This window comes from Natrix helvetica, assembly GCF_964273705.1.
Source record: "Natrix helvetica genome assembly, chromosome: 2".
Lineage (NCBI taxonomy): Eukaryota > Metazoa > Chordata > Lepidosauria > Squamata > Natricidae > Natrix > Natrix helvetica.
Genome location: NC_138552.1, coordinates 82,536,163 through 82,549,618, shown reverse-complemented (window position 1 = coordinate 82,549,618; position 13,456 = coordinate 82,536,163). Strand labels below are relative to the sequence as shown.

Genomic DNA, 13,456 nt, shown 5'->3' with positions numbered 1-13,456 from the left:
GTGCCCCAAGGTCACATAGTCACTATTTGTGACTCTTCGCTGCCAACTTCCAACAAACAAACTCAATGGGGAAAGCAGCAGGAAATTGCAAGTCATAATCATATGACATCAAGCTTAATGACCTCAATTAGAACTGCTAGACCTGCTGTCATGAGTTGGTACAATCATGCAATTTTTTCACTTTGCAATCATGTTGCTTAGTGATGGTACCAATTGCAGTAGTTAACTGAGGACTTGTTGCATTTTCATAAATAAAAGAGGATTTTGTGAAGTTCTGCAGTTCAGATTCATCACTTGTCCTTCATTTTCTCATTGTGAATGGGAATTTAGTTATAGAGAGGGATATTTTTTGAGAAAGGGAGCAGTATATGTCCCACCACTCCATCAGCACCTGGGATCCAGTTACAACAGCATCCCTAGGAACACAAACACAAGAGGTTATTCCAGGGTAGAAATACATTTCAGATGCTTTCGGAGAGTGATTTTCCTGGGTTTCTTCAATGCTGCTGCCATGGTAATCCAAATATCAAGAAGGGATGAGAAGAGAGAGACACAATCTACTTCGTGATCTCTAATTTTGTGCAGATGAAAACTCTGGCAGTGATTGATTTTTCTGCTTTAGCATCATGTAGGCCTAGAGAAAGACATGTAAGCAAGGGGCACAGAAATACCTTAAATAATAACAAAAGAACAAAACAAAACACAAAGATACATACATTGTTAAAAATACCTAACAAGTGCTTTTAAAAAATAAACAAAAACGGGGAAAAAATAAAGAATATGTTGTTAGAACAATACAGGTAGTAGTCCTTGACTTAGAACTATTCGTTTAGTGATAGAAGTTACACCAGCATTGAAAAAAGTGACATGACTGTTTTTCACATTTACTACTATTGTAGCATCCTCTAATAGTCACAGGATCAAAATTCGGATGCTTAGCAATTGGTTCATATTTACGATGTCCCGGGGTCATGTGATCACCTTTTACAACCTTCTGACAAGCAAAATCAACGGGGAAGCCAGATTCACTTAACAACTTAACAACTGCTGTGATTCACTTAACCACTGTGGCAAGAAAGATCATAAAAGGGGTCAAAACTCACTTAACAACTGTCTTGCTTAGCAACAGAAATGTTGGGGTCAATTGTGGTAAGTTGAGGACTGCCTATAAACAATTATATTTCTCTGAATAATTACCTAATGCAAACATTCTACACATACAAACACACTTAGCCACAATGAAGACATGGAAAATCCATTTGAATCATCTAGCTGTCAAATTACATACACTAGACATGTAATCAAAAGAATATTATCTTCTGAAAAATTTAGCTTGTGCTGCATAGTCATGTTTATATTGTTCACTATTTTCAAGGTACAGGTAGATAGGAATACCAATAGCGCTTAGACTTATATAGCACCTCATAATGCTTTACAGCCAGCATATTGCCCCAAATAAACTGGGTCCTCATTTTACCAACCTCGGAAAGATGGAAGGCTGAGTCAATCTTGAGCCGACGAGAATCGAACTGCTGGCAGTCAGGAGAATTAGCATGCAATACTGCATGGTAACTACTGTGTCACCATGGCTCATAGTTCATAGCGATGTCATTGTAATGAGTTAAAATAAACTGAAAAAGGAATATGGTACTTACAGTTGGAAGATTGACTGAAGAGAGGGGAGAGGGAAAGAGAGTTTTGGGGGTTTTTTTAATCAGGTGATAAAACTTTTTAAAGATAATGAGTTATAGTTACTGTATGTATTGTAGCAATTCCATAATTACACGGAAAGCACAGTGCTTTCCTTGACTGTTAGTGATGGAGGAGTTTTAAATTGAAGTAAATCAAACAATTAATGGTATGTGTATTGATACTTCCTTTCATATTTCTGCAGAGCGAATGCTCTGTGAAGAGACGGAGGACTTCAGTCCCCAAGCTTGCCAGACCCTTATCTTTTGTGAACTTCAAATTAATTTTTAAAAACCTATTTATTCAAGGTTGACTAAACAGCTAAAATAGGAAAGATCAGACAAATCAGGAGCAAGAAATGAAATATGAGGAAACCAGTATTCTTTGACAAAGTGTCCCAGGGGGTAAGTGTGCTGAATGTAGCCAGTAGGGAAATGATAAGGGCATTTATGCTGGGATAGAAGAAAGCAATTTATCAAGAGTACATGAGCTCTCCAGTGATCGCCAGCAAAGAAGATACCAAAGTGCATAAGGAGGAAGAGGGCTCCCTGCAAGAAAATGTTTAAAGCTGACAAAACTGCATTTAAAAAAAAAAACAGGCGGTATAATAAAGAAGTCCATTTTGTTAAACGTTACGCTTTATCAAGGATTCTTGAGTCTTTCAGAATAAAAAACAAGAAACAGTTGAACTGATTTTGAAGTTATTTGAATGAAAAGGGGGATTATTGGGTGAAATCTTTGTGTATATATAAGCTTGCACGTATGTACGTATTAAAAACATATTTTCAAACAGCAAAATGTTAAGTGAAAGTTAAAAGCCGACATTATTTTCATTTTTTATTTCATTGTTTCATGTCATTTCATCTGAACCGAGTAGATTGTAAAAATAGATATTTTCCCTTTTCTGCCCATGTTAAAGATAAAACTATTTAGAGAAAGAAATACTAAATTTATATACCCAATTATCTATCACACATATACAGAGTGTGTAACAGAATAACAGAGTTGTGTTATGTGTGGTAGATAAATATCTGTTTCTCTAAATAGTTTTATCCTTAACATGGGCAGAAGAGAGAAAATATCTATTGTACAACACAGTCTGTTGAGAGGTTAACAGTATTGTTATTAGTCAGGTATTTGCTATCAGTGCACTTAAATGTGTATTTTGTGCACTTTGTCTTCAGTTATTATAGTGTAATATCCTCTTTTAATGTAGCCTACAATTGTAGTTTGAACAGTACAGTATAATAGCACTTAGCGATAGCATTTAGACTTATATACCACTTCACAGCACTTTTACAGCCCTCTCTAAGCAGTTTACAGAGTAAGCATATTGCCCCCAACAATCTGAATCCTCATTTTACCCACCTTGAAAGGATGGAAGGCTGAGTCAACCTTCAGCCTGGTGAGATTTGAACTGCTAAATTGTAGGCAGCCGGCAGTACTGCATTCTAACCACTGCACCACCATGGCTCTTACTTTAATAATCTTAACAATAATATTAAATCTTTTAATCTTAATGATAATAGATTCAATTTAATGTATTGTCCTCATGTCACCATTCTCTTTATTTATTCCTTCTTTCAGCTTTGGACAAGCTTAGCACTCAGCATTTGTACCATCCAACTCAAGTGGAGATTGTACAATCCAACGTTGTGTTCGACATCAGCAGCTTGATGCTATATGGTACTCAGGCTGTGCCTGTGAGACTGAAGATTCTGCTTGATCGACTATTCAGTGTATTGAAACAGGAAGAAGTACTGCACATCCTTCACGGTTTGGGCTGGACTCTTCGCGACTATGTTCGGGGTTACATCCTTCAGGTAGGAACCCTGTTCACAAACAGGTAGATAGTCCCAGGATTTTTAAAAAAGCAAAACAAGAAAGGCATCTATTTCTTTGTTCAGTGCCTCCCTTAAAATGTATTAGGTATGTTGTATGGAATTGAGGAAAAATAATGTTACCAAAAGTGTGATTTTTTTCCCCCTGAATACAGGTAGTCCTCGACTGACGAGCATAATCGAAGTTAGTAACATGGTTATTAAGTTGCAGGATCCAATCTGGGTCCATCACTGGGACCTTTGTCTTCCGAGCTTTCGGACTTATGCTGGAGTCCTTCTTCTCTTGACAGATCATCTCCAGCATGAATCCAAAAGCTCAGAAGACTAAAGCTCTGGTCCCAGTGACCGACCCAAATTGAATCCTGCAGCATTATCCTGGGACACGTATATTCGCCTTCACTCGTGGTTATTGAGTGAATTGGGTTTCCATTGTCTTTGCTTGTCAGAAGATTGCAAGAGGTGATCACATGACCCAAGGACACTGCAATTGTCATGAATGTGAGCTAGTTGCCAAGTGTTGGAATTTTGATCGCTTGTCCATGGGGTGATAACAAGAGTGAAAAATGATCACAATTCACTTTTTTTTAGTGCCCTTGTAACTTTGGTCATTAAATGAACTGTTGTAAGTCGAGAACTACCAGTAGTTTTAAAAATTCGCCAAAACATTTCTCCTGTACATTTTTACTGCACAGCACAAATTAAATGACTTACAAACACCTTTAGGATTTCAATGTTTCATTCTGAAATTAATACAATTCCTAGCCCTCCCACTTGAATTGAAAATAAATATTATTTAAAATAGTAAATCAAGAAGGATAAAATTAGCTAAACATTGCCCTTATGATAAATCCATTTATGAATATTATTCATTTTTAACTATAGTATTTTCAGAATAGTTTACTTCTACATCAGGGAAAGTAATGAGCAACATTTATTGGCTATTATCTGAGATATGGACTATGCCACAATTGAATTCCATTTGAATATCCAGGTTACTTAATCTTTAAGCTTAAATGGGATGGCTGGAAACCGATTGCCCCTATTTATAAAGTATGCAAGATTTAGGATGTATTTGTGTACAGTTACCTGAAAGTAAGTCTCGCTGGTCTTCTGATTAGGTATGCATAAGCCTACATTGTTAAAATCCTGCAATACTGTACACTAAATTGAAAAACACAAACTTTAGCCAAATTGTGAATTGGCATTTTTGAAATTAACTTCAGGTACGCAAGTATAAAACTGAATGCTCAAAGGAAAGCAAAATAATCAAATTATTATCTATAATTGCATATTATATTTTTAAACAGAACACGGTGATTGCAAAAACAATAACATCCTGTGTTTAAATAATCACTGTGTTTGGAGGTAATGTAAAACCATGGTTTAATGTTTCAGAAATAAGCATCTCTCTAAGCTTGCATGCTTTGCCGTAATGCATGTACATGGTAGAGATTGGAAACTTCTGTTTTAGATTACCTGCAGCTTAGTCTGTAGCCTGAGCTCTAAGCTGGTTCAGTTTGAACAATTTGGCCAACCATGTTTTAACTACAAGTGCCCTTGGGTTACTTTTACCTTGTCATCCAAATAGAGTGCAGTAGTTATTTCCAACCAAAATAATCCATAAAAAGATTAAAATAAAACATTGGTTCTTTTTCTATCTTATTCTTGCCAAATTAAGCCATTGTGCCATATTTGAGATGACACAGAAATTTATAAACAAGCTATGTTTGCAAGCCTGAACCCACAAAACACACCTCTGGCACATTAACATCTGAACTAAAATTACCTAAGGGTGCATAATTGGAATGCAGCCTATGAGTGTTTTACTGAAAATCAGCAATTTCATTAGCTACAGTTTAGGGTTATACTTGAACGGAGAATGACTAGAGCAGTGATGGTGGATCTTTTCGGTACCAAGTAGCCAAATTGAAACACGTTCGTGCACATTCACACATGGGCACCAGAGCGTGAGAAACCCGAAAACCAGCTGGTGATGGCGCACATGCCTACTGAGAGGGCTCCACAGATTTTATATATATATATATCCTAATAACATGGTCTACTGTTAGATGTTGATATAAGTATTTGATTTGTTGCTCCTGTATAAGAAGACAATATTTCTGATCAATTTATATTTAGAAAGACAAATTTAGAACGAGAATGAGCAGTGCTCTGAATGTTCATGTTGATGAAGTTGTATTAACATGCCATGTTGCCAGTTCACTGGATGAAGGGAGATTAAAAACTCAAGTACGTAGCTCGCTAACAATAGCTTTAAATGCATATCTCCAAAATACAATAGAGGGATAGAGCCACTTCTTCAGAAAGCACACTTTTGATCTGTTGGAGAAGCATGTTGAGGTGTATTTAACTCCATGACATTTTACTAAGACTGACATAGCCTTGTTTTTGTTGTATACTCTCTTATATATTCCAAATCTGATTATTATTATTTTTTTAGTAAAAGTGAAACTGTTGCCAGAGGAATGTAAACTTAGAATAAGGGTACTAGTTTCACCATAAAGATCAAATGATTGGTTGGTTCCTAATAACATTTGCCTTTTGTTTTTATCATAATTCTATAATTATATCTCTCAGTTTTGGATGAGCTGAGCTTATCTCATAAAAACTAATAAGCATGTTAGAGGGGATACTTTATTAATAACCTTTCAAGCCTTTAATCAGTTGGCAGTTGTCTACACGTAAATTAGGTGTAACTCTTTTTTCACTGTGTGAAAACATAAGTAGGTGCATTCCCATACATTTTAGGTTCAAATATATCACTTCTGCTCACAGATGTACATTTTTCTCTTAAACAATGCCATGTGTGCCTGTGTATTATAAATTCTTAGGGACTAAATAATTGTTGCTTAAAAGGTGAAGGAAAAGACTAAGGTAAAAGTAAAGGTTTCCCTCTCAAATATGTGCCAGTCGTTCCTGACTCTAGGGGACGGTGCTCATTTCAAAGCCAACATGACTAAATGCCGAAGGCGCACGGACCACTGTTATCTTCCCCCAAAGGTGATTCCTATTTTTCTAGTTGCATTTTTACGTGCTTTCGAGCTGCTAGGTTGGCAGAAGCTGGGATAAGTAACAGGAGCTCACTCCGTTACGCGGTGCTAGGGATTTGAACTGCCGAACTGCTGACTTTCTGATTGACAAGCTCAGCTTCTTAGCCATTGAGCCACCGCGTCCCAATAAATCCTGATAAATGGATTTGGTTTTTACACAGCTTTAAAAATGCCATTTTTTTCAGATGAAAAGTTCAACACTCTACGGTTATATTATATAACTCCTGCATGAAAAAAGAAGCTTGTACTGAGCAAATGTTGCAGGAACAAGCCAATACTTTATTTTTAAGATACCTATTAGAATGGCTGTGCACAAGTAGGGCAGATTTGCAGACAGGTAGTTGAGTTAATTTGTTTCAACAAAAATAGGCAAGATGACATCTTAAAATTAAATATCATTTTAGCAATATTCAGGTGTTTGAATTCATTATCCCACTCCTGTGAGCCTTCCAAAAGGTCCCCAATCCACATAGTCCTTGACTTACAACCATCCATTTGGTGACTATTCAAAGTTACAACAGCACTGAAAAAAGTGACTTGTGACTATTTTTCACACTTACGACCATTGCAGCTTCCCCAGCTGGGTCATGTGATCCAAATGGTCATTTGGTCATGTGATCCACATTCTGGTGCTTGGCAACTGACATGTATTTATGACGGTTGCAGGGAGCCAGGGTTATATCTTTTGCGAGCAAAGTCAGTGGGGAAGCCAGAGTCATTGAACAACTGTGTTACTAATTTATCAACTGCATGGAGTCACTGAACAACCGTGGCAAGGAAGGTCATTAAATGCAAACCTCACTTAACAACTGTCTTGCTTTATAAAAGAACTTTTAGGCTCAGTCGTGGCCCTAATTTAAGTACCTGTATTTGAGCTGAACTGTTAATTTTCCATCCTGTGTCTTTTTCTAAGAGATCAGTATTGACAATGCAGTGCAGTAAGGAGCTGATGTTCCCTGACCATTTTTCTAGCAGGCTTTAAGTTAGAACTGCACCGTGGAATGAATCCACAAGTAAACTGTTCTCTCAGCTTTGTGGTAATGTCTACAAGGCAAAGTTATCAACCATGAGTCACACAGCTGAGTAGTGCAAAGCTCTACAAGACACCATCAGGTTAGAGGTCAGTTTATCTGGGTAAAGATAAATCATACTGTAGCCTTCAAGGGTTCAGAATGATTATTAAATGCAGTAACTCTGTGTGGAATATTAATTCAGCTGAAAAAGAGAATAATTATTGAGGCAAGTTAAAACAGCTATAGAAGGCTCACCACATATTAACTTGGTTAGTAGCTGGCTTGCGGGCAAAGTTGCTGGGCAAATGAAGGAATATGGTAAGTGACCGAGGTAAGTGCAGTTATTACTTATGTTCTCAAATATTCTGCATTAGCAATTTGGGGGGGGGGGGGACGACAATCATATTGGTGTATTCCTGTAGAGAATAATACCTAAAAAAAAGAAGCAGCTCCAATATTACGAATGTTTACTATCTTTTATTCTTTTTAAAAGCAGCGAGCAGAAGGTTGCACATCTATAAATCATACACCAAACTGTTCATTTATTATACTTACTTATCATCAGCTTATTTTTTTTCCATTCAATTAAACTCTCAAGCAGATCCAAAATCCTCAGTTGTTTGAGCATTGGCAGCGCTTTAAATTTTAGTAAAACTAGGTTTACACATACACAACATTTTCTTAAATTTAAGCAAAAGCTAATAAAACGGAAACATAGCCACCCAGAGTTGCTTCAATAGTGAGATGGGTGGCATATAGATTTAATAAATAATTAATAAATAACCTTACATTGCTTTTTTATACGAAATACTTCCATTCACCAAAGAAGGAATGAAGGTCAGTGTGAAGTTTCTTCTTTTTTAATACCTTGAGATATATTCTAATGAAAGCCAATGTAATATAGTGGTTAAGGGGCCAGGTTAGAAACTGGGAGATTGTGAGTTCTAGTCTCACCTTAGACACAAAGCCAACTGCATGACTTTTATCCAGTCCCTTTCTCTCAGCCCTACAAAGAAGGAAATGGCAAACTGATATACTTCTGAAGCCTTTCCAAGAAAACTGCAGGGACTTGTCTAGGCAGTTGCCAGATGTCAACATTGATTGAAAGCACGCACATCTTCCAATGGGAAAGATCCCTGTCTGAAATAATAGATAGCTATTGCCAATCAGAATATACAATACTGGGTGACTGGATCAAATAATCCAAGCACAATGTAGACTATTTTAAAATCTGGTCTGCCAGGAAAGTTTTATAATAATTGATTATGTAATTCCCAAAAAGTTTTACACTCAGGTGGGATTGTACTCCCGAAAGAAATTATAACGATTAATGGCTCAGCATTAAAGACACTGAGCTTGTCAGCTGGAAAGCTCACAGACTGGATTTGAAACCTGAGCAGTGCATTACAGGGTTACTTGTCCCAGCTCCTGCCCACCTACCAGTTTGAACGTATGCTAATGTGAGTAGAGAAATAGGTACCACTTCAGTGGGAAGGTAACAGAGTTTGTGCGCCTCGACATATAGTCATTCTGGCCACATGATCCCAGAAGGGTCTTCAGACAATGCTGGCTCCCTTCCCTAAGAAATGGAGATGAGCACGCCCCCTAGAGTCGAACATGACTGGACAGAGGAAACCTTCCCTTTAACGTGGATTCGGAAAAGTTGCAAAATAAGAGAGAGGTTGGGTGATCTTTTCCAAAATAGAAGCTTAAAGGGCTTTCATATATAGAGGTCCAGAGTATTCAGGTTATAAATATCAGCTGAGTACCAACAGTATATCGAGCTGTTCTATTATGCTCTCTTTGGGGATTTAGACTATAGGACAAGGTCTTATAAAATAGTGAACTTTTTCCTGGCACCTCAAAAGTTCTAGCCAAAAGTTGGCACTGCCCCACCTTCCAATCTACTCTGACAGCTCAACTATGCCTTTGTCTTGTATCTTCATCCCAAGCAACTAAACACAAGGACAACACAAGGTAGCATGTACTGTATATGCACACCACAATGCTCTTCTATGCCTTCCTATACCGCCATACAAAATCTTTGTGGAGAAAAGGGTCTTAATTACGCTATAATAATCCTTTGGTTTCCCCTTTCTGCATCTTTTTGAGAATATCTTTGGTAGCATATTTGATACAAAGTAGAGATTGACTTTTAAGGCTGAAGACTTTTGAAAAACTGAAAAAATATAGCTATGTACATGCATGACTGGAAATATTCCTGATATATACCGAAAACAGCGTTGCTCATTATAAAAGCCCTAAGTAGGGTTGGGCTGAATTCAATCTTGCATGGCCTTTAATAATTTTTTTCCCTTAATATTCTTGCAATCCATTGATGTTCTTTAAATTTATGAGGCAAAAGTGCCTGCTCAGGTATTTTTTTAACTGCTAAAGCATAAAGTCCAATTATTGGGGCAAAACCTGTTATTGAAATCCATACTTAAGCCAAAAATATGTGTGTTTCTCCCCTCACCTCTGCCATTTTTAAAAAACAATATTACTCAACTATTGGTATCCTAGCTGGGCATAAATGTATAGTTTTATTTTAAAATAATTCCATGTTTAGAATTTTAGAAAGTAATCTTACTGTGGGCCCAGAGTTAAAAATGGAAGTGTCCATTGTATCTGAATAGAGAACCCACCCCTATTACAAAGTAAACCAAATTTTTAAAAAAATATATTGGTACAGGTTCGTGGTACTATTTTTATAAAATAAAAGGAATTGGATACAAAGTTAACGTTTTGTTTGCTACCTTTTCTAAAATGTGGTATATAGGAATAGATTTGCAAACAAACAAAAATCTATCAGGCTGTTTTGATATGATTAGCACCATAGAAATTGAATTGAAAATGTAAGCAAAATAGACCCAAAGGTACTTTTTCAAAAGTCAACCAGAGTTTGTTTTTCCTTGAAGACGTTTTGCTTCTCATGAAATTCAGTTCTGACTGAAATACATTATGCAAACTCTTTATTTGGATGTGTTCTAAGGAAATCTGAATCCCCTTAAAGCCAGTATGACCCATTTTCATTGGAATGTTCTAAACATGAAATCCAGTGCAGAAATATATGTGAAACAATTATTTTATAACTCGTGTGATTCTCAATTTTTATACTTACATGACATGCTGAGTTTTTTTTTCCCAGACTATTTGGATAGATCTGAACTTTTCTTGATTTGTTTTCTTTCATAAATTCTTGAAGTTAGGTACTAGTTTAATTTACTGTCACTGGTTCTGGCTTTAGATAATTATGAAACCTCGGACCATATAGATCCCCCTGCTAAGGGACTTAAGAGAATCTAGTTTGCCATCTCTCTAGCATCCATTGATTGACTTTTCCTTGATGTCTAACGGGTTGGAGGAGTGTCATTTTCCTTCCAGCAGTAAACTTTCAGTGAGATGCTAGTGTCTGTCTTGTGTAATAATAAGAAGAACAGTGACGTGTGACTGTCTCTTATTAGAAGGAGTAACTGTCATTAACACTTACTGTCACTCTCAAAGCAGATTGAGTAGTACGTACATCTCTAAAAGTAGTAGGAAATGAAACACTTGTATTCTGAATATATGGAAAGCTTATGTGCTCATACTATACAGTAATTAAAATTGTTTTGCATTGTAAGATTTAAATCAATAGTATTTGCCCTGTATACTTCTGAAGAGTCAGTGGGCCTGAAAAATTGCATTTTTGGTATTCGGTAAATAATTGCCGAATCCTAAAATTGCAAGGTTCTTTCTGCTTTCCTAATTCTTATTTTTTTAAAAATGTATTGAACCTCCACATGTTGTAGAAAATGTTGTAGAAAACATGGGAATGTATGTGTGTGTGAGAGAGAAAGCATAAAGTGAGAGCTGAACCAGTTAAAAAAGGGAGATTGTGATGTCAAATTTGTACCCCCAACCATTGGCATACATGCACATAAATTTTTAGTACTTATTTTGAAGTACTATGTTACTCAAATACATTGTCTTCTTTGTCTTATGTTTCATGTATGGTGAAAGCATTTTCTTCATCTTTTTTGGACAAGGATTTCTAACATGTGTAGTTATCATAGAAGATTAAGAGGCAGAATGCTTCAGAGCACTAAGGATTTTACAGCAGTATGACATTCATAGCACTATGAATTTTTATTAGTATTCTTTGTTATATTGTGCATGATAAACTTGATGAAGCTCATCCTAAGTCATAATTTTGTCATGACATAATATTTTCACCTTGGTTTCATGGTCCTTATCCTCATCATTTTGGACAGGAGATTGAACAAGATGTTGATGGCCATTTTGATCTGATAGAAGCAGTCACAATAAGTTCCAAGTATAAAGTAAGTGAGAGTTGAGAAGTAAAAGTAGATTTATTTATGTGGCTTAAGATACTTTTACTTCTATGTTGATTTTAATTATTTGGATGGTTGGTCCAACACTTCTATATGCTAAGTCCTTAGAAGGACTGTTTTCCTGAGGTCTTCTCATAGTGATGTGTTTTAACCCTCGATATCACAAGGATTGTCTGGCTACCATTGTGGAAGAATTAGCTGACTCTATGTCATTACCCAGGGGACGCCTGAGTGTAGGATTACTACAGTCTTTGAAGAGACTTCTTCCTTGTTCTCTAGCAAAAATAGAACTATACAACACAATGACAAATATGTGAGTGAAGACAGAAAAGAATTTTCCTGGAAAAGGTTCAAATAAATTTGGCAGGAATAAGTTTGGCATGTTTCCAGGACTTCACTGTATTGACTACTCTGACACAAATTACATTCTAGTTAATTTTTTTTTTTTAGTGTAAAATGAATTCTTACAGGAAATGATCAATCACTAAATAGTAAATTTGCAAAAAACAAATTTGAATAAAGTGAGGAATATAGATAGATAGGTAGGTGTAGATGTACATATAGATGAAAGGGGAAAGTGGAGGCAAACGCATACATAATATACATACATACGTACATATGTATGTACGTAGATATGCCTTTGCTTCTCCTATTCTCCTTTGCAGTTGACTCTTGGTGGGTTACATAAAATATCTATATGCAATTACAATTGTATAATACAAAGCAAAAGTATTAGAAACACCAAGAACTTTCCTGGTGTCTGGTCTCTGAATGACAATAGAGAGACCCAGTTTGATCTAGTGGTTAAGGCATCGGACCATAAACAAGGAAATTAAGTTCTAGTCCTGTTTTAGTCATGAAAGCTGGCTGGGTGACTTTGAGCCATTTTCTCAGCCCAATCCACTTCTTAGAGTTGTTGTTGTGGAGGAAATATGAAGAGAAAGGTGTTCCCCCTTTGAGTTATTTAGAAAAATAATAAAGGCATGATTAAAAAGAGATCTTTAAAAATATTTTTAAAAAACCTTTTTCTCTCTTTATAATCCAGAAAGAATGTTCACTTACCAAATAGAATTTTCTTATCCTGCCGCTCAGAAAATCTCTCTGTAGCTGCAAATTAATACACATCCGAAAGTACAGAAGCCATTTCAGATCAGGCTGAGCCAGCAAGATTCACTAGGACTGAAGGAGAAAAATGGTCAAATATGTTTTGGAGACCATTTGGGGGGCGGGGGAGAATTGTTTGTGGAAAAAGAATAAACTATAGTCCCTAGAACCTAATTCTTCAATTCCCATAGACTGAAAATCTTTTAACCATGATTTTATGTTGGAATACAATGCATTTGAATACAAAATATCACTATATCAGAGACCTTGGCAGATCTTAGGCAAATTCATTAACAAAAAGTACAGATAGTCCTCATTTATGCTACCGCAATTGGGACTGGCAACTCTGTTGCTCATTGAAGTGGTTGCTAAATGGGATATCGGGTGATCGTGACTTTATTTTC

The 13,456-nt window shown here is 36.3% G+C and overlaps 1 protein-coding gene across 2 annotated transcripts in view; it reads left to right on the top strand.

Annotated features, from left to right (window-relative positions):
• Positions 1-13,456, top strand: part of BNC2 (basonuclin zinc finger protein 2) — a 444,437-nt gene that overhangs the window by 318,547 nt on the left and 112,434 nt on the right. For both annotated transcript variants that reach the window (XM_081940176.1, XM_081940177.1), the window contains exon 3: positions 3,277-3,512. In XM_081940176.1, coding sequence (XP_081796302.1) covers positions 3,277-3,512 — 236 coding nt within the window. The remainder of the gene's footprint in view (positions 1-3,276; positions 3,513-13,456) is intronic.